General features: G+C 34.2%; 1 protein-coding gene across 1 annotated transcript in view; it reads left to right on the forward strand.

Annotated features, from left to right (window-relative positions):
* Nucleotides 1–21280, forward strand: part of VTA1 (vesicle trafficking 1) — a 65594-nt gene that overhangs the window by 31289 nt on the left and 13025 nt on the right. The window contains exon 5 of the mRNA XM_038526197.1: nt 9775–9883. Within this exon, the coding sequence (XP_038382125.1) occupies nt 9775–9883 (109 nt within the window). The remainder of the gene's footprint in view (nt 1–9774; nt 9884–21280) is intronic.

Consider the following 21280-nt stretch of genomic DNA (forward strand, 5'->3'; position numbering starts at 1 on the left):
GCAGAGGGAGAAGCAGGCTCCATGCAGGGAGCCTGATGTGGGACTCGATCCCAGGTCTCCAAGATCACGCCCTAGGCCAAAGGTAGGCACTAAACCGCTGAGCCACCCAGGGATCCCCGGGACCACATTTTGATTGGCGCTGATCTAGAGGGCTCTCTGGAAGCCTCCAGGGAGTCTTGTTTATATCCCAATCTGATTCTCCCTGTTAGAAAACAGGAGCTTTGCAATATCTCTGCAGTGACTATTTATATGAATAGCAGGTTGGGAAGGAAGTAGTCTGTTACAAGTATCCATTTGCACTGGAAGGTTCTGAATTAAGCAGTATCTTATTGCTAACCTAGGGAAACCATGGCAGAGCAGGATAAATTCATCTGATTACAAAAGCATGTGTTCAGGACATACACCATACCTCAGGTTTTCATGCTTTTACTATATATACACTGAAGATCTCTTTCTTAGCAGTTACAATAACAGAAAAATATGAAGGTAGTATCTCTCATACTAAAGTAATAATTCCACGTACTTTGAATTCCTTTCTGTGTAATAATTGCCAAGAACAGTGTCTTGCCCTAACAATTAATTGTGAATGAGTGAGGTATGTTTGCATGCAGTGTTAGGATAATGTGACTAAGAATACTACAGGCATTGACCTCAAAATTCCATATGCCACTTCATAACTGTGACTTTAGTAAGTTATTTGACTTATGTAAGCCTATTCACATGTCTGTAAAGAGAATTATAATTACCTATTTCTTCAGGTCCTCCTAGATTTCAAATGAGAAATGTATGTAAAACCTTTAGTAAATAGTAAATGCTTAAAAAACACTAGTTGTTGTTTTTACTAGTAGGTGGATAATGTTCTGATGATGTACTGTATTTACAAAAGGCATCAGCAAATACATGAAAACTTTAATGGAAACTATCCTAAACTACTCAGTTATGTATTTACTTAAGATGAATCTATTCAAAAATAGACATTATTTATATAATTACTATTAGATTTAGAGGTCCTACATATGCAGTTGGAGTCCCAAGAAAGAGAATAGAAAGAAAATATAGAAGAAAAGATTTGAGGAAATAATGACTGTAGATTTTCTAAATTGGATCCAGCAAGTTCAGAGAACCCCAAGTAAAATAAATACAAAGAAACCACACCTGAGAACATGATAAACCAGTGAAGTTCAATGATGGAAGAGAATGTGGACATAAAAAGAGCCTCTTGGCAAGCAATACATTATATACAAGGTAACAGTGCATGGAAGGGTGATTGACTTCTCATTTTTTAAAAAAGATGATGACAAAAAGATAATGGAATTGATGTATTTAAAGTACTGAAAGAAAAAAAAAACTCCTTGTCAATTCAGAATTCTATATAGATCAAAGCTATCCTTCAAAAAATGAAGGTAAAATAAAAGACGTTTTCAGGCAAATGAATTCATTGCTAGCAAATCTGTTCTAAAGAACAGCAGAAACAAAGTTTTTTAGAATGAAGGAAATGATACCATATGGCAACTTGGATTTATAGGAAGGAGTGAAGTACACCGGACATAGTATGTAGGTAGATATACTTTTTTAAAAACTATATATTTGCTTTTTTCCTTCATTTCTTTAAAAGATATATGCCTACTTCAGTAAAAATTATTGTAACTAAATATATGTGTTTGTAGACCCAAAAGAAGGCAGAAAAGGGAAGAGAAGGTAACAAAAACAGATGTGATTAATATGAAACAACAAATTTTAGGCCTAATACAATTATATCAATAGGTATTATAAATTTAAATAGACTAATGGTCTAAAAATAGAGATTTTCAGGCTAGATTAAAATAGCAAGCTATAACTTTATCCTGTTTACAAGAGATACCTTTTATGTACAGAAACACAGATATTTTGAAGAGAGAAAAAATACTCAATGCAAATACTAAGTAAACAAAATTTCAAGTGAATGTACTAATATTAGACAAAGTAAAACTTTAAGAAAATGTTTTAGTGGAGGTAAAATGAGACATTAGCAATAAAGAATTCAATTCATCAACAACATATTATAGTTATAGATGTGCACATAATAACAGTTTTGAGTTATATGAAACAAAAATTGATAGAAATAAAAATACAGAAAAAATTCATAATCATAGTCTGAGATGTTAACACTCCTCCAGTCATAGTTAGAATAAATAGTTTAAAAACAGTAAAGTTAATAAAGACTAGCCAAACATTGGCAAGAATGTGGAAAAACAAGAGCTTTCATACATTGCTTGGTGAAAATGATAAATGTTATAACCACTTTGGGAAAAGATTTGGCAGATTTTTATGAAGTTAAATATACACCTACCTTTTTACCCAGCAATTCCTCCTTGGTGTTTATCCAAGAGAAATGAATACCTATGTCCAGAAAAAAGAGTTGTTCAAGAGAGCTCATAGGACCTTTATTCATAATAGCCCAAAGCTAGAAACATACCAGATGTCTACCGACAGAGGACTTGATAAATGAATTGTGCTGTACTGAGATCTAAAAAGGTAGTACTGATACATTCTACAACATGGTTGAATCTTTTTTTTTAAATTTAAATTATGTTTGCCAACATATAGTATAACACCCAGTGCTCATCTCATCAAGTGCCCTCCTTAGTGCCCTTCACCCCGTTACCCCATCCCCCCCACCCACCTCCCCTAACATGGATGAATCTTAAAGGACTTGTTTAGAAAAGGCTGAATTTAGGACTGGATCAGGGAAGGTACTAGATGAAGCTGGGCTTTCAGCTTGTGTCAGAAAGTAAAATGTTCATATGATCATGAGGACATGTCAAAAGGATCCAGAAAGCTAGTTGGAAAGGATTTTCACTTGTCCATGCCAGGGACAATTTGAACATCAAAATAAGAAAGATATTAATAGATGCAAACTCATTGAATAAAATAAAAATCAGTGGGTCTGTACTGAAACATACAGTGAAATATTTGAATGAATGAGTGAACATAATGGGAAAATAGAGAAGGCCCTTTATAATAGAATTCTGATAGATATAGAAATAATGATGAAGGTAGAAATCAGTATTGGAGTTTATAACTAATGCGTGGGAAAGTGGTTGAAGAGTAGGTATTTACTGTAGTCTCTAATATCTTCCCTCAAATTGCTTATTAATTTTAAAGGGGAAATACTAAGTCTGATGGAGAAACCTGTCTGACACCACTTTAACCAAGTCATCAGACATAACAACCATTATTGGGACCAACCAATACCATATATGCCTTCTAATAAGATGAAATGAGAAAGATAAACATTGCTTCAGTGTTAATCCTGCTAAAAAGGCATAACCTGAACCTTATCGTGAGGAAACATCAGGCGCATCCTAAAAAATAGATGTTTTACAACTAGGCTGGTTTTTTCTTTTTTTAATGTCAAGGTCAAGAAACTAACAAAGGCTGTTCCAGATTAAAGACTAAAAGGACATGACACTAAATAATGCAAGCTTCTTAAATTCTATAAAGCCAGGCAAGAATCAGTTGCTGGGGACATTATTGGTACAATTGACAGAATTTGTTGGGACTGCGGATCAGAGATTATTCTTGAATAAGTGTTAAGTTTCCTGATTTTAATAACCATTGTGTATGGTATTGTCCTTGATCTTAGAAATTGCATAAAGAAAAGGTAGGGGGTACCTAACATCCAACTTACTCCTAAATGGTACAGAAAAGGAATGCATATCTATAGACAAGCAGTTTGCATATTAATAAATATATGCATATGTATGTGTATATTAATGGGTTGATAAAAATGTAAACAGCTGGGGAATATAAGTGAAAGCAATATGGGAGAAACTTGTAGTATTTGTAAAACTTTGTTCTAAGCTTGATAAAACTATATAAAATAAGTTATTTCACAGAACTATGTATGTGTGTGTGTGTATACATATACATATACATGTATATATATAAAACATTTTATATATTTTTAAAATGTTGAGTAAATCTCCATTAGGAAATACATGGAATTTGTTACTATACTTTAGTATTTGAGTCATGGTGGTAGTAAATTTGTTGAATATGTATTTTTTCAAGTATTTCTCACTATATTCTCTTTAGTGTTCTGGGGGCTTAATAGAGCCCTTGTTGTTTATATACAATATTTGGGAGAATTGAGAGCCTAGATATATAAAAGTATTATCTGTGATGTTATCACCAAGTTAGAGATAATTCCTTTCATCTGTATCATTAAGTGCTTTGAAATGTTATGAAAACTATGGATTCTCTCCCATGCATTTTATGTATTACATTTTTGCATAAAATTCAGGTTTCACAGATACCCTCAAGCCTAGCCACTGATCCTTCTTTGCAAGTCTAAGTCAAACTGTGTACTCAAATGTAATATTCACATTTATTCATTAGCAGAAATGTTTTACTCCAGCTTAGTGTTTTTCATAGTATGCTTCCAAGACAACCACCTCCAGAATCATTTGGGGTATTTGATTTTATAAAACATGGATTCCAGAATCTGCTATCCTTTCCTTCATCATCAAGTATTTGTTAAGCTCTACTATATATCAAGCATGGTTCTAAGCCTAAGTCATGCAGCAGTGAATAAAATCCCTGCCCTCGTGGGAATCATATTTCTCTGGTAGAGACAGACAGTGGACAAATTAATAAATAAAATATGTAGTATGTCAGATGACAAGTACCATGACAAAACTGAAGGTAGGGATAGGAAGGTTCATTTCCATAAAGTGGTTGGGGATGGCTTCGCTGAGAAGTAACATTTTAGCAATGCCTTGAAGAAGGTAAGGGAATGAAATGTAAAGATACTCAGAAAGAGGCAAGAGAAAATGCAAACCTTTTGAGATAGTAAAGAGGGTCTGTTCAAGTTTAAGAAGTATCAATGAAGATAATGTAGCTGAATCTGGAGTGAGAGAAGAGATTGATAGCAGGTAAGGGTAAGGAAGAAGAGTTCAACCAGAATTGATGGGATTTAAATGCTGTTTTTAAAATGTTTCATAAATAAGTATTTCTTCCATTCTAATGATCAAGGATGGAAGTAGAGAGACCCATTAGTTCATTTTTAAATAATCAAAGTGAGAAGTAATTCTGGCTCAGAAAAAGAATTTGCAGTAGAAGAGGTGGTGAGAAGTGGTTGGACTCTGAATATATTTTGAATGGAGAGCCCACAGACTTTAAAAGATTCATTGGTAGATTGTAAGAGAAATAGAGGACTCAAAATGACTCCAGTGGTTTGGGCTTGAACAACTAAACAATGAAGCTGCCATTTACTGACATATGGAGGAACAAATTTAATGGGAGAACATCAGAAGTTGGTGTTGAACTTTGATTGCTTTGAATTATGAGATGTACAAATGAAATATTGAGGTGAGTTGGAAGTTCACAAGAGAGAACTGAGCAGAAGATACGAATTGGGAGTTGACAGCAGAAGGTGATATTTAAAGCCATTAGACTGGATGATATCACCCAGGTGAAGTGTCAGAAGAGAAGACTGGAAGTCCAAGAACTGAAGCCTGTGGCATTCCCCACCCTGTCGATAGGAAGAATCAGGAGCACCCACACAAGGCAAAATCACAAGACCTTGCTACTGGGAAAGGAAGTAAAAGGACCTTGCAAGGAGGAGCAAGTGCTCAACTTTTCATGCTGATAAAGTCAAGTCAAATGACCTCTAAGCTTTGGATTTTGCAAGAAAGAAATAATCTGCAACCTGACAGAAGCAATTATGTTTATTGGGGATAAAAACTTGACTAGGTAGGTTCAAGACAAAATCCAAGGGCAGCCCAAGTGGCTCAACGGTTTAGCGCCGCCTTGAGCCTGGGGCCGATCATGGAGTCCCGGGATCAAGTCCCATGTCAGGCTCCCTGCATGGAGCCTGCTTCTCCCTCTGCCTGTGTCTCTGTCTGTCTCTCTCTCTCTCTCTCTCTCTCTCATGAATAAATAAATAAAATATTTTTAAAAAAGACAAAATCTAAGAGGAAGTACTGGAGCATTCTGTTTCAAAGTGGCTTTTTGGCATGACAATAGAAAATGGTTTGATTTTCTATAGTTTGATTTTTCTATAGATTTTTTTGTAGTTTAGATTTCCTATAGTTTGTGCTAAGAATTTTTTTTTATTATTTTTTCCTCCTGTGATTTTTATATGCACCAGATTTGAGAACCCCTGGTGTAGCCTGTGGTTGGTGTTTGCTAACCAATCCTTCTTCGGTGTAACAAGTACAAACAATTTAAGACGAATGAAAATTCTTAGCACCGCTGACTCTAGTGGCCAAAATGTGCAGTTGTCAGTGATTCTCATAAATCCAGTTACAAAACAGGAACTTAGAGGCCAGAGACAAAAGTAAAAGTTCCTTTTGTAATTCCTGTTTCCCAGAAAGGATGTCTAATCAGCCAAAAGGAGTTAAAAGATCTTAAAAATATTGACATCTTGAAAATTTCCTCTTAAAATATTGTTGGATATCAAGCATCCTTTATTTTAAAGATTCAAGGCCAAAATTAAAAAGCGAATTAATTTTGAGTTACAACTGCCAAAATTTTCTGTGAAGTTTTATAGGCTCCAGTTTGCAGGGGTGTCTTGAAAATAGCGCGGAATAAAAAATAAACTGTTGTATTGATTTATCTGCTCAGAGGAAATTTTGTAAAATGTATTTACTAAAATGAAGCCATCTCAGGTTAGAGTCATGTTTTTAAGCTTCACATACTAATGAAGGAACCCAATCTGGTTTAAACATCTTTACACTATTTTTTATTATGAAATTAGGAATGAAGGAACCTCTTAAAGTGACCACAATACAACTTAACCCAACTTAGTCTTTAGACAGTGTTAAATTATTTCAGGCCAAGAATAATCTGTTATTCATTTTCTTTCAAAAGGGTCCTCTTTATGTATACCACATTATAACCCATACTAATATGTATTAAATATTTAAACCAGTTTTAAACCAGTTTTCCCTTAATTCATATATTCCCATCTAAGTTGCAAAGTGTAGTATGCTAATTGTAGCTTATTGAGGCAGCCCTGAATTGAGTGGATAGCTTCACTGCAAAATAGTGTGACTTTGGATAAGTCATTTACTTTTGTACTGCCATTTCCTCATATTTCTAATAATGGGATTGTAGAATCATAAAGAGAGAAAGGTGAAGAAAATATAGACTTCAGGTAGTACAGATGCCACATTTAGTGATGGAAATTATTACCTAGCTTTCACTTTGGACTCCAAAGCTCAGACCTACCTTGTTCATCCCCAGCACTTAACATCTGTAACTGACTTGAATAAATGATTAATTGACTTGATGGTAGTCAAGGAGGTTGATAAGGGAGTGAACATTTGAACCGAGCTTAAGACTTTTGTCAGAAGAGGAAGACTAGCATGAGAAAAGACTGCAGATGAGGACAGAATCTCATCTGCGTAGTAGGAAGTAGAGTAGATTAAAGCAGAATCCACAATGTGGGAGGCCTTGAATGCCAGGCTAAACTGTATTTAACATTGACCCAGTCTTTTAATGTCTCAGAGCCTTGGAGTAAAATGTGACTTGCCTCATTGTCAAGGTTATTGTCAGGACCAAATACGAGAAAAATGTCTAAGTGCTTCATAACTTATAGGGTGATATAAAGATGTTGGTCCACAAGTATTAAAACAAGTTCAATACTTTCTACCTACTATATTTTTATAGCAATATTCTTTTGTATTTTAGATGTATATCTATAACAAGATGATCAGCTCTCTAAGGGCAGAAGTCAGTGTATTAACTGACTTCTCCCCTATTGACTGTCTGAAGGTCCTGATAGCCATTATTTCAGAAGCCTAAAAAATGTTGAGGTTTTATGTCTTAGGTTTTTCCCCAAAACAGGGAAACTTTAAATCACTGGAAATTTGAAGTAAATTGCCTTCATTAGTAAATGGCTTTCCTAGTATTTAATGATACTGAAACATAATTCATATTTAAAATTGCATATGAATCATCATTGATTGAACCTCTCCCCTCCTCCCAAGTTTACAGTATCTGTTAGAACAGGATGCATAAATTTATTTGGAGATGAGATAGATGATTAGTAGCCAAACATAGGAAAGAAAGCAGAAGAACAGAGTGTCACAAAAACCAGAAATATATGGGATGCCTGGGTGGCTCAGCGGTTGAGCGTCTGCCTTTGGCTCAGGGAGTGATCCCAGAATCCCAGGATCAAGTTCCGCATTGGGCTCCCTGCATGGAGCCTGCTTCTCTCTCTGCCTGTGTCTCTGCCTCTCTGTCTCTGTTTCTCAGGAATAAATAAATATTTTTAAAAAATAAGAATAGAGAATATTTCACAAAGTTTGAAATGGTTCAGTGTTTTGTATGCTGCTGAGACGTTTGGGTAAGATGATGCCTCCAAGTGTCTGTTGGATTTACCAGCGTGGAAAGAGCTGTTGGTGACAGTGAGTGCATTCCTTCCTAAGTGAACTGTGGGCTGGCACATTTGGGCTCACTGCCACTAAAAGGCATGGCATATTCATATTCTCTGACCTTTTATGTGATGAAAATAACCAAACAGAAAAGAAAGAAACTTTTTTCTCTCTAGAGTGAATTAACTGGTGAAGAAGTGAAAACATTAAATGTGGATGCTTTTTTTGAAAAGCATTTTGTGTAGTAGAATAAATTAAAATCATACCTGGAAGAAAATGGAAATCAATGTAGAAAAGTTGTTTTTAGTGGAATACAGAAGAGCTTGTTTGATATGAAAAGGGAAATTAAATATGATACAAAGTAGGTAATTTGGGGGTTACTTCTTTTAGGTTCCTATATACTTATTTGTAGTAGTATATAGATAATTTTTTGTAAAATACTCCACTAAGTATCTGCTGTATACTGTATTTGTCAGTTGGTCTTTGCAAAGGTACATTACAGTTGTTTTCAACATAGTGAAAAGTGTGTTATTTCAAACTCTAATGTGCATGCAGATCACCTGGGGATCTTGTTACAGTGCAGATTCTCTGATATATGAGGTCTGGGATGTGTTTAAAGATTATGCATTTCTACAAGCTGCCAGTAGATACCAGTACCACTGGTCTGTGAGTGTCATAAAGGTCAATTGAAATATACACTAAAAATTACTAACCTATCCAAAATTCTAACTTATTTTACTTTTATATTTAAAGAAAATCGTTGTCTTAATTTTATAGTGTACAGCATAAAGTTTAAGGCAGGAAAGAAGAGGCAACTCTAGCAGATTCTTTACTGATATTTTCATTTCCTAAAACAACCCCATGAGGTATTATTTTCCCCTTTTTGGAATTGGGGTAACTGACATTCAGAGCTGATAAATAGCATGCTATGGGCTTGCCTAGTTAGCTGTCTAGTGTTTGTTTGTTTGTTTGTTTGTTTTAACCACTACATTACCTTAGTTTTCCTTTTGTTTTCACAAACGTGTTTTCATAGATGTGTACAGATCAGTTTTTTTCTTCTTTGGTGGAAATAGCTCAATCTACTCTTACTATCTTTTATATTTAATTTTAGAATTCCATTTAGTCTAGTTCTCCCCTATGCATAAAAATTACAAGTTTTGCTGGAAGGACACTCCCGTATTTCCATTGCAGACCTTTTTTGAGATAGAAAATTGTAAGAGAGAACTAGGCATATGTTTTGAGGACAGTTAGTAGAACCCAGTGGTAGTGGGGAGGTTGCCAGATTTCTTTCAGAGATATAACATGCAGAAATGGGTTTTATCCCAGAAAAATCATGTAGGTTATCATAAGTGTATATTTTATTTGATTTCTATACTGCAATGTAATATTGATATGAAAATATTCTTTCTAGAATGTGAAACACAGAAAATATGCAAGGTGGAAGGCAACATATATCCATAATTGCTTAAAGAATGGAGAGACTCCTCAAGCAGGGCCTGTTGGAATTGAAGAAGATAATGGTATGTATTTATTTAAGTAAAATGATTTAGTAGAAACATAATTGTTTAGAATATCATCTGAAGTTTTTGGAAGAAACTATATATTTTCATTTGTCCCATCAGGTACAAAATCCATGAAAATTAAGTGTAAAATAAATTCAGGGACAGTAAGAGATTAAGGCCAAATTGCTCTTAGTCAACAAGATGGCATGGCCATCTTCTACCTGTAATCAGATTTCATTCTTATATGGAACAGGTAATCCATTTATAATTTATAAAATATTTCCAAAATAATAGAATACTATTATTTTTACATATCTATTTGAGGTGGATTTCTTTTTTTGTCAGAGGGGTAGGTAGTCCATTCACATAGTTCAAAATTTATAGAGAATATAAAAAAATAAGAAATGAATTTCTCATTTCCACCACATCCCTGATTTACCCAGATTCTACCAAAACCCAAATAAGTAAATAATATTTCTATAGCATTTCCTGTCCCTTTACAGATTTTTTTTTTGAATTTACAAATAAATAGGAATACACATCCTCCCTTTTTTTATACAATTGGTAATATACATACTTCTGCACCTCAGTTTTGTTTTGACTTAATAAATGCATGAAAGTTTCACCATTAATTAGTTTATAAAATTGTATCATGAAAAAAAGTGTCTCATCATTTCACTTCACTTTTTAGTTAATATGTAATTGAAAAGAAAATGAAAAATATTTTTCACTTGTTTTATTGATTAGACAAATAGGAAACTGACTGTTAGGAGAATAACCACTGTATTCTAAGTTAAAATTCTAGGTGATCCTTGCATTTTGTTATACAACTTTTAGACATCTGTGAAAATGATCACTAAATGCATGAGTTTTTGTTCAGATGGTCAGATAGTAAGTATTTTAGGTTTCTAGACCAAAAGGTCTTTGTTGCAACTTCTCAGCTGCTTTTGTAGTGCAAAAGTAGCCATGGGCAATATGTAATCAAATGAGATGTCTCTGTTCCAATAAAACTTTACTTACAAAAACAGGCAGCCAACCTATTGGCTGGACTCCAGTCTAATCCATCTCTTTAGATCTGTTATTATAGTGAATTCTATTAAAAGATTGCCTAAAATTGAACCACCTTTACGTTGTGTAATCCTCACTTGGCTCTGTTTTGGTTTTTTTATCGTTATATTGCTGGATTCAGTTCACTACTACTATATCATTTAGTATTTTGACATTCATAAGTAAGACTGGTCTACAGTTTTATTTTTTGATGTCAGTGTTCTCCTTCATAAGTATAATCTGAAGATTTCTAGTGGGTTGTTTTTATGCTTTGGGACATTTTGATTTGCCTTATAATTTTCTTTTCTTTTAAATGCTTTCTAGATTTTTTTTTCGTGAAAGCCCACCAGCCCTGGTACTGGAGATGACTTGTTGGCACTACTCTTCTATGGGAATTAATCTTATTAGATTTTTTTTTTTCTCAATGCCCAGTGAATGAATGTGCTGGTGAAATAAATATTTTAGTTGTTTTAGGCCATTTTGGTGATTTCTGCATATATCTGCTGTCCTATTTTCCAAATGCCAACTATATTGCATAGTGGTATATTTATATGTACGCATTGTTCAAGTGTCCACAACAAAATGTAACAGTTGAGTGTTGCCATAGATCAGTTAAGAATGAATGGGTAGCAAAGAAGCACATGAAAAGATGCTGAAATTGTTAGTCATTAGGGAAAAATAAATTAAGATTATAGCAAGATGCATCATACCACTAGAATCTAGGGCTAAAATTGAATAAGCTAATACTCCCAAGTACTGATGAGAATGCCAGGTAGCTAGAACTTTCATACATTACTCATGGGAAAAGAAAAGGAAAACAGTTTGGCAGTTTTACATAAAATTAAAAATACACTTGACATAATATCTAGCAGCCCCACTTCTAGGTATTTTTTTACCCCCCAGAGAAATGCAAGCATATGTCCTCACAAAGGCCTGTACATAGCTGTTATAGCAGCTTTACTTGTAATTGGCAAAAACTAGAAATAATTCACATGCCCTCAGCTGTTGATATTTGCAGCAATATGGTAGGGACCGATTTCAAAAGCATTATGCTAACTGAAAAAGCCAGGCCCAGAAGGCTACATATACTATATTATTGTATTTATATAACTTTCTAGAGAAGGCATAGCTCTAGGGACAGAAACCTCGGGGGTAAGGAAGGGATTTCCTATAAAGGAACATGGGAAAGGTTTGGGAATGGCCAGAAGTAGTGGTTATACATTATATAAGCTTTATGTCAAAACTGTATACCCAAGGAGTATGAAATTTACTGTATGTAAATTATACCTCAGTAAACCTGCCTTTAAAAGACCAAAGGGGATGGGAGGAGAGAACAAGTGGGGAAGAGAAGAGAACCTTTTTGTTCTATTTATTTATTAATCAGAGGACTATTTGGAATGTTACAGTGCCATTTGGTGAAAAAGGTACAATGCAGTTTTATATATGAATACTCTGTGTAAATTATTTTGCAGTTTAGCCTCTAAAGTTGCAAGCTTTTATACAGCATTTTAGGCTAACCTTTTGCTATCTATTGCTGAAACATACTTCATGATATGTCCTTATCTAATGTTTTAAGCCTTTTTCACATGGAATTCTTCTTACAGTCATTTTCTGTAATAAATACCTTGCATTCATAAAGCACCTTAAAGTAACAAATCATTTTCACATATCTCAGATCCTTGAAATCCCTTGGGAATAGATTATGTCATTACAGTTGAACAAAGGAGGAAGTTGAGGTTCCATGTGGCTTAGTGATTGCCTAAGGATATAGAACCACAAATGAGAACTAGAACTTGAGTCCTGGCTCTCCTACTCTTGAGTCCTGTGTGTGTTTGGGGTGTTTGTTTGTTTGTTTAATACCCAATGCATGTGTTTTCTACATACTTCCTTTCCTACTTTAATACTGACCATAATCAGGAATATTTTATGTCTGTCCTGTTAACAAGTGTCCACAAAAAAATATCCAAGGTCGTCAGGCTACCAAGCAAGTGTCACCACAATGTGCCATCAACCTACTCACCATTTTTATTTTGTTTCTGTTTCATACTGTGTTATGTGGGTAAGGCTGCCACAACAAAACACCATAGACTGGGGTAGCATTTATTTTCTCAGGGATCTAGAGGGCGGAAAGTCCAAGATCTGTTCAGTGCTGGTCAGTGCCCACTTCTGGCTTTCAGACATCAGCTTTCTCTTTGTTCTCATATAATGGAGAGAGAGACAGATCTTTCTTCCTCCTTATAAGGCTACATTTTTTATTAGAATAGGACTCCACTCTTATGACTAATTTAACCTTAGTTACCTTCTGAAGATCCTATCTCCAGATACAGTCACATTGGTGATTAGGTCTTGACCATATGAATTTTAGAGGGACACAGTTCATTTCATAGTACCTATATATATATTCCCTTTATTATAGTCATAGGTGTTAAGAGCCAGAAAGTGCCTTTGTCTCTTTCTTTAATTATAAAACCATCTCCCCTTCCTAAATTGTTCATTTTTTCTACCTATCTGAATGCTGCCTATCTGTGATGTTTTCTCTTTCATCTGAATTTCTGCAGAGCTATTTTATGTATGTATATAAAATCTTATAATAAAACATATAGCACTTAAATAATTCATGTTAATATTTATAATTTATGGAGCACTTGGTATTATGCATTGTACTTGGTATTATGCTTTATACTAAATATTTTACATATATATTAGCTAATTTAATTCTCATAACTTCTGAAGATAGCTGGGCATCCCTATTCAAGCGCTGATAACTAGTTCATGAAACTCAAGATTTGAACCCATATATTTCTAGTTCTAAAGTCTGTGTTCTTGTTCTGCATTTAAACAGATTCATTTTTTTCCTTTAACAAGTTCATCATTTGATTATAAGACTTAATACATATTTTCTACCCCATTGAATATTATAAGAAAATTTCTCGGCTAGTCGACATAACTATTATAATTTCACATTCTCTTGAGAACAGAGAATCAATGTTATGAGGAACAGTTCTGTGCTGTACACATGATGGTAGAGCCCTAAATTTGGAATGAACTCCCACTTCCCAGGACATGCCTTTCTTCTTGGATTTTTAAAATGTAATTGTCTTTCATTCATTTTTAAAGAAACTTTTTTTTAATATCATTTGTCAGCGTTAGCTGGGTACCGGGAATGAATAAAAGACACAATCCTTTACTTACAAGAACTTATATTCTCCTGGGGAGCAATAGGTTTAATAAGCAGTTATAATACATGGTAGTAAGAGATTTTTCCTGAGCTGAGCCTCAAAAGAGAAGTTGAGTTCAGTCAGGTAAACAAAAAGAAAGGATGCTACAATTTCAAAACAAAACACATCTTCAAAAGCATCAGGGAGGCAGATTTAGGACTGGTTAAGACTGGAAGGTCAGTGTGTGGGGAGAGTGAATCTTTGAGAATGAATTGGAGAAAGATAATTCTGTAGATTGTGAGATGAATTCAGGGGCTACTAGTGACCTCAATTTTTTTTAAAAAGATTTTATTCATTTATTCATGACAAAGAGAGATTGAGAGAGAGAGAGAGGGAGGCAGACACACATGCAGAGGGTGAAGCAGGCTCCATGAGAAGAGCCTGATGTGGAATTCAATCCCCAGACTCCTGGCAGGCAGACACTCAACTGCTGAGCTACTCAGGCGTCCTTATGACCCAAATTATATTTTTATTTTTTAAATTTTTATTTATTTATGATAGTCACAGAGAGAGAGAGAGAGGCAGAGACATAGGCAGAGGGAGAAGCAGGCTCCATGCACCGGAAGCCCGATGTGGGAGTCGATCCTGGGTCTCCAGGATCACGCCCTGGGCCAAAGGCAGGCGCCAGACCGCTGCACCACCCAGGGATCCCCCCAAATTATAAATAACAAAAGCCTGGGTGAGACACTGGCCATGGGATAAAGAAAAGGAAGTGTAATCAGTAGAACACAGAACACTTTAATAAGGGAGGAAATGTAAGATGGTCCCTAAGTTTCCAGCCTTTCAAAGAAATGACTAAGATGAGCAAGTTTGGTGGGAAAAATTAAGAGAAGATACTGAGATGCTCCTGTGATTACTACTTGTAGAACTCCCAACTGGCAAGGTCTCCTTCCAAAGATGACAGGAGAAAATTCTGGGCTAAAAGTAGAACTTGGGAATTGTCAGCCTAAAAGCAAGAGATGAAGCCAAAGTAAAATGTTTCTTCAACCAGGGAAGATGGATAGCTTAAGAACTACAGCCAGGATCGCCTGGGTGGCTCAGTGATTAAGCGCCTGCCTTCAGCTCAAGGCGTGATCCTGGAGTCCCGGGATTGTGTCCCATATTGGGCTCCCAGCATGGAGCCTGCTTCTCTCTCTGCCTGTGCCTGTGTCTCTGCCTCTCTCTGTGTCTCTCATAAATAAATAAACAAATAAACAAATAAATAAATAAATAAAATCTTAGAAAAAAACAAAAAACAAAACTACAGCCAAAGATAAAACCTTTTTTCACATTTAGGAATTACATTACATTGGAAACTGAAGCTGAACCACTTCTATTATCTGATTATATTTAAGATGACTTTTACATCTTTGTAATAAATATAATAATGTTAGATCTGTCATTACCTTTAAACATCTGACTTGGAAGATACTTCTTATATATGGTTATGTGTATATTTTTAAATATGCGATGAAAATACCTTTTTTGTTTTAAACATATTTTACATTTCAGTAGCATTTCAGATGTGTCATTTTAGGGACATTGAAGTACCTAATTAATCAGTGGGGTTTTTTTTAGACATTCAGTATCAGTGACTTCTTTAATATCAACATTTTTAACTTTTGCCCTTGAAAGTACTACATTTTTATTATTATCATGATTTGTTGTAAAATGGTTATTTCAGGCTCTTTATAATACTAACTTAATAGATGATTAGATATATATATATAAAGATATATATAATTTTTGTTTTGTTTTCCAAATATTTGCTTAAGTGGAGCTTATAATTTGTGTTCCTTATTCAGTTTTTATAGAGCTTCTAGGTAGTAAAAAATTGGAGTTACAGAATACCAATAATCCTTTTAAAAATAAAAGAGAATGTTTTCACTGTATGCTTTTTCAAAATAACTTAAAATATTACCTGGTAACTTAATCAAGTGGTTATGGTCTAAGAGGATGTCCTTAAATCTGAATATATAAGAGAAAAGTAGTCTTTAAAACCTTAATTTTTTTTCTCAAAATACCATTATATTCTTTTGTGTTCTTAAATTAACTGAAGGTATAAAAAGTATTATGTTTAACAAAACTCTAATTTTCTTTTACTCTGGAATTGAATTTCCATTAAAAAATAATAGTTATCACACCTTAGTTAATTTACAGTAAGAAAAAAGAGAAATACACTTATTCCTGAAAATACTGCTCTGTGAAATTAAGTCATATTGTCAAATAGTACATAAGGAAGCCATTATGAGTAGTACAAAAGAAGTGTTCTAAGAAAAAAATAAGGCTCAAATGAAGGGAATTCTAACATTCAAACTCTGGGTTCACATGTCAGTCTCAATTCTGTATCTGAAAATGGCATTATTTTTAAGTAGTTGTTATTAACCTATATTCAATAAAAACTAAAGAAGTAATTTCTTATCTCATATTTTACTGATTAAAATTTCGCTCTTTCGGGAAACTGTAAGATACAGTTAACTTCAACATTTTTTATTCTCATTAAATATTTGCTGCTAATTAAGACCTGCAGTTGGAGAACATAGGATATGTAAAATAAGTCCATACATTATTCATCTAAAATGTAATCTTAAAGTGCCCTAATCTAGTGTTAATGTCATAACTTTTAACAGTATTTCCTCAGAATTGGTTTATGGTTCTATGAAAGGATATAATTTTGCATAGATACATTTTTTGAAGTATTTGAAAATGAATTGGAAATATGCTCTTTTATTTCTAAGTACTTCATTCAAATATAAATTGATTCAATAATCTCCTTTGTTGCTTTTTGTCCCTTGTCCAAGGTATAGTCCAGGATCAACCCCTACATCTAACTTTCATGTCTCCTTAGTTCCTTTAACCTGGAATGGTTCTTCAACCTTTCTAGGTGTTTCTTGGCCCAATGTTTTTTGAAGAGTATAGGCTAGTTAGTTATAGACTGTGCCTCAACTTGGGTTTGTCTAATGTTGCCTTATAATTACAGTTATACATGTTTAACAGAAGTACCCCAGAATGAGATTGTGTCCTCTATCTCACAATGGGAGTATATAATACGGATGAAATATTGGCTTATTACTGTTTAAAACAATATTCCTTTGTTATTAATAAGCTGTTTGTGTTATTAATAAGTTATTGTGGAATAGGTCCCTTTGAGACCATGTAAATATCCTATTTTGAATGAAACATTACTCCACTGTCTTTAGCATCTACTGATACCAGTTTAAACTTACTGTTTGCTGGGATGCCTGGGTGGCTCAGTGGTAGAGTGCCTGCCCCTGGCCCAGGGCATGATCCTGGAATCCCAGCATCAAGTCCCACATTGGACTCCCTGCATGGAGCCTGCTTCTCTCTCCGCCTATGTCTCTGTATAACCGCTGTCAATTTATGAGGTCAGTATAACTCTTATGGCAAAACCTCATAAACCTGAACAGAGACACAAAGATCCTTAGTATCCAAATAAAATCTAGCCATATATAAGGATATTTAATACATCATGACCAAATAAGGTTTACCAAGGAGTGCAGAGTTGATTTAACATATGAAAATCAATGTGACTCATATTGATAGAATAAAGGAGAAAAACTATATGATAACTTCAATATATGTATAAAAATCACTTGATAAGATTTAATATTCATTTATGACAAAAGAATCCAGCTCCCTAGGAAAAAAAAACCCAAACAAACAATTCCTTAGTATGAGACAGGGCCAAAAACAAAACAAAACAATGGACGTAAATATCAGTGCTGGTGCAACACAAGAAAAAAAAAGATATAAAGATTGGAAAGGGAGCAGAACTGTCTCTCTTTGCAGATAACATGATTATACTCCCAAGGAATCTATAAAGCAACCACCAGAAGAGGTAAATTTAACAAGGTTGTGCAATACAACATCATTATACAAAAATCAACTGTATTTCATATATTAGAAGTAAACAAGGGAATGAAAATAAGCCAAATACTTGAAAATAAATTTAATGAAAGAGGCACAATTATCTCTACTCTGAAAAATACAAAATACTGGTGATGAAGATTAATGGAAGCTTAATAAATGGAATAATATATTCATGTAATGAAAGACTCCATTTTGTTAAGGTATAAATTCTCCCTAAATTGATCTATAAATTCAATGCAGTATCAGTCCTAATTCCAGCTGGCTATTTTTTTAAATACCTACAGTGGTTATTTCTGTTTTCTCTACATGTTTGCATAAGGTTGATATTATCTCTTAAATATTTGATAGAACTTGCCACTCAATTTATCTATGTCAGGCATTTTCTTTGTAGGGAGTTTTTTTGCTATGAATTAAATTTCTTCAATAGACATAGAACTACTCAGGTTCTTTCTTTCTTTTGGGGTAATTTTTGGTAGTTTATATCTGTTTCATAATGATACTAATCCCACAGACATTGAAAAGATAGTGATATTTCTCTTAGGTTTTTTCAATTTATTGGCTCAATATTTCCTTATTATCCTCATTATCCCTTTAATATCTGTAGAATGTGTATTGATAGCACCTCTTACTAATATTTGTAATATCCATTTCTCTCTTTTTCTAATCTGTCTGGTTATTTTTCAGGTTTTTTGTTGTTTTAACAAGATTTTTCTTCTTTATTTTCTATTTCCATTATGTTTGGTCTTATCCTTATTAGTTCTTTCTTTGTACTTGAAGTTTAATTTTCTCTTAGTTTTTTTTTAAACTTGTTAACGGGAAATAGACTTTTTATTTTAGGTTTTTATTAATGTAAGCACTTAAAGCCATCAGTTTCCTCCCCTGTAGGCACTGATTTGATGGCATTCACAAGTATTTATATCATTCAATTCAAAATATTTATTTCCTTTGTGATTTCTTTATTGAGGGATTATTTAGAAATGTATTGTTTAATTTAAAAATACTTGGGACTTCTCTAGCTATCTTACTACTATTGGTTTCTAATTCAATTCTCTTTTGGTCAGAGAACACATTTTGCAAGATTTCAGTATTTCAGAGTTTACTAAGATTTGTTTCATGGTTCAGAGTATGATCTGTCTCGGTGATTGTTCCATGTACATTTGAAAAGAATGTATTCTGCATTTATTACTTGTGGTGTTGCATGAATGTGAATCATAGAAGCATATTAAAATCTCCAACTGTGGGGATTTTACTGGGTCTATCAGTTTTTGTTTCATTAGAAACTTTGTTATTTATGTTTATTTATGTACATTAGGCACATACACCTTTATAATTGTTTAATTTTTTAATAACTTGACCTTTTTTTATCATTTTGAAACATCTCTCCTTATATCTCTGCTAATATTCCTTGAAACGAAGTCTGTTGTGTCCGTTATTGGATTTAGCCCTTCAGCTTTCATCTGCTTGGTATTTACACAGTATATCTCTGTTTATCCTTATAGTATAAACATGCCTGAGTCTTAAAGCATATAGGTGTTTTTTGGTTTTGGTTTTATTTGTTTGTTTTTTAAGTCTGTCAACATCAGTCTTCAAAATAGTCTTCGGTCCACTTAATGTAATCATTGTTTTAGCTAAATTTAAGCCTATTATTCTTATTGTTTCTTTTCCATTAGTCCCATCTGTTTTTGTCCCCCCCCCCCCCACCCTTTTTTTAAGATTTTATTTATTTATTAGAGACAGAGAGAGAGAGAGAGAGACAGGCAGAGGGAGAAGCAGGCTCCATGCAGGGAGCCTGACGTGGGACTCCATCCCGGGTCTCCAAGATCACTCCCTGGGCCGAAGGCGGCGCTAAACCGCTAAGCCACCGGGGCTGCCTTGTTTTTGTCCCCTCTTATAGTTTTTTTTCTCTAGTGGGTTTTTCCTCATTCATACATTATGGCTACATTTTTCTCTATGGCTTTGAATATATTTATAGCACCAACTTTAATTTTTTTTTTTTTTTTTTTTTTTTTTGCTAATTTTGATATCTGGGTCTCGGGGGTCTCCTATAGACTCTCTTGTTCGCCTAAATCTGGTCAATTTTCTCCCCTCTCCTATTTCTAATAATTTTTAGCGTTAATAACGTTATGTAGCTCTTCTGCATTTTGTTATTCTCTTCGCAAGTTCTTGATTCTTGTTCTAGCAGGCAGTTAATAACCATACCTGAACTCAAACTCTGCCTTTCTTTCAGCTTTAAGGTTGTTGCTTTCACTATTACCCTTTAGAATCTTCCCAGAGTGTGCATGCATAGTTCAGGATCATAGTGTTTAGTTGCAGTTTAGACACAGGTTTCAAGGCTCACTTCTCTGCAACTGTTTCTTTTGCACAGACTGTTGAGTGCACTGCAAGTGAAAAGCCTCATGAAAGCAAACCTTACTTGGTGAGATTTCTTCTCAAAAGGGCCATCTTCACTCTAGTTTCTACCAGCTTTTAGTCACCTTCTAGTGCTTTTAAACAGTGGAGGGAGGGGCTCCTTCCCCAGATGTGTAAGTGTTATAATTCCCTAATATAAGGCAAAATTACTTTAGTGTATGTAAAATATAAATACATCTACAAGGTTACTTACTAAAATGTGTATTTCAGAGTAGGTAGGTTTTTTTTTTTTTTATGTTTAAAATTATCTTTGTTGAAAAAAAAAATAAACCCTGTCATTTCCACTTATAAATATGACTTTTTCTCATAAGGAAGGATTTGAGGGATCCCTGAGTGGCTCAGCAGTTTAGCATCTGCTTTTGGCCCAGGGCGTGATCCTGGAGTCCCGGGATCGAGTTCCTCATCAGGCCTCCCTGCGAGGAGCCTACTTCTCCCTCCTGTGTTTCTGCCTCTCTCTCTCTCTCTCTCTCTCTGTGTCTCTCATGAATAAATAAATAAAATCTTTTTTTAAAAAAAGGAAGGATTTGATGTTTAAGGGTTGTGGTGTGTAAATTGCTTGTTGCTATACTCTGGGCAGAGGGGGATCTGGAATTGGATCAGCTAATGAATTAATGGTTATTACTGTTTTAAATCCCTACTTGCCAATACTGAGATATTAAAATGATGATGCAGGGAATGAATGAATGAATAAATGAATGAATAAATAAAATTAGCTTCATTGAATGTGTCATATGGCTATGATCAGACAAAAATATTATCTAAAAATTTGATAATTTCAGAAATCTGTTGCATTTGCCTACATTTTAAATTATGCAGATTCCCAAAGGTGGCTAATTGTCATTTTATTTTTTTTATTTTTTTTAATTGTCAT

Source organism: Canis lupus, chromosome 1 (genome assembly GCF_011100685.1).
Source record: "Canis lupus familiaris isolate Mischka breed German Shepherd chromosome 1, alternate assembly UU_Cfam_GSD_1.0, whole genome shotgun sequence".
NCBI classification, from domain to species: domain Eukaryota; kingdom Metazoa; phylum Chordata; class Mammalia; order Carnivora; family Canidae; genus Canis; species Canis lupus.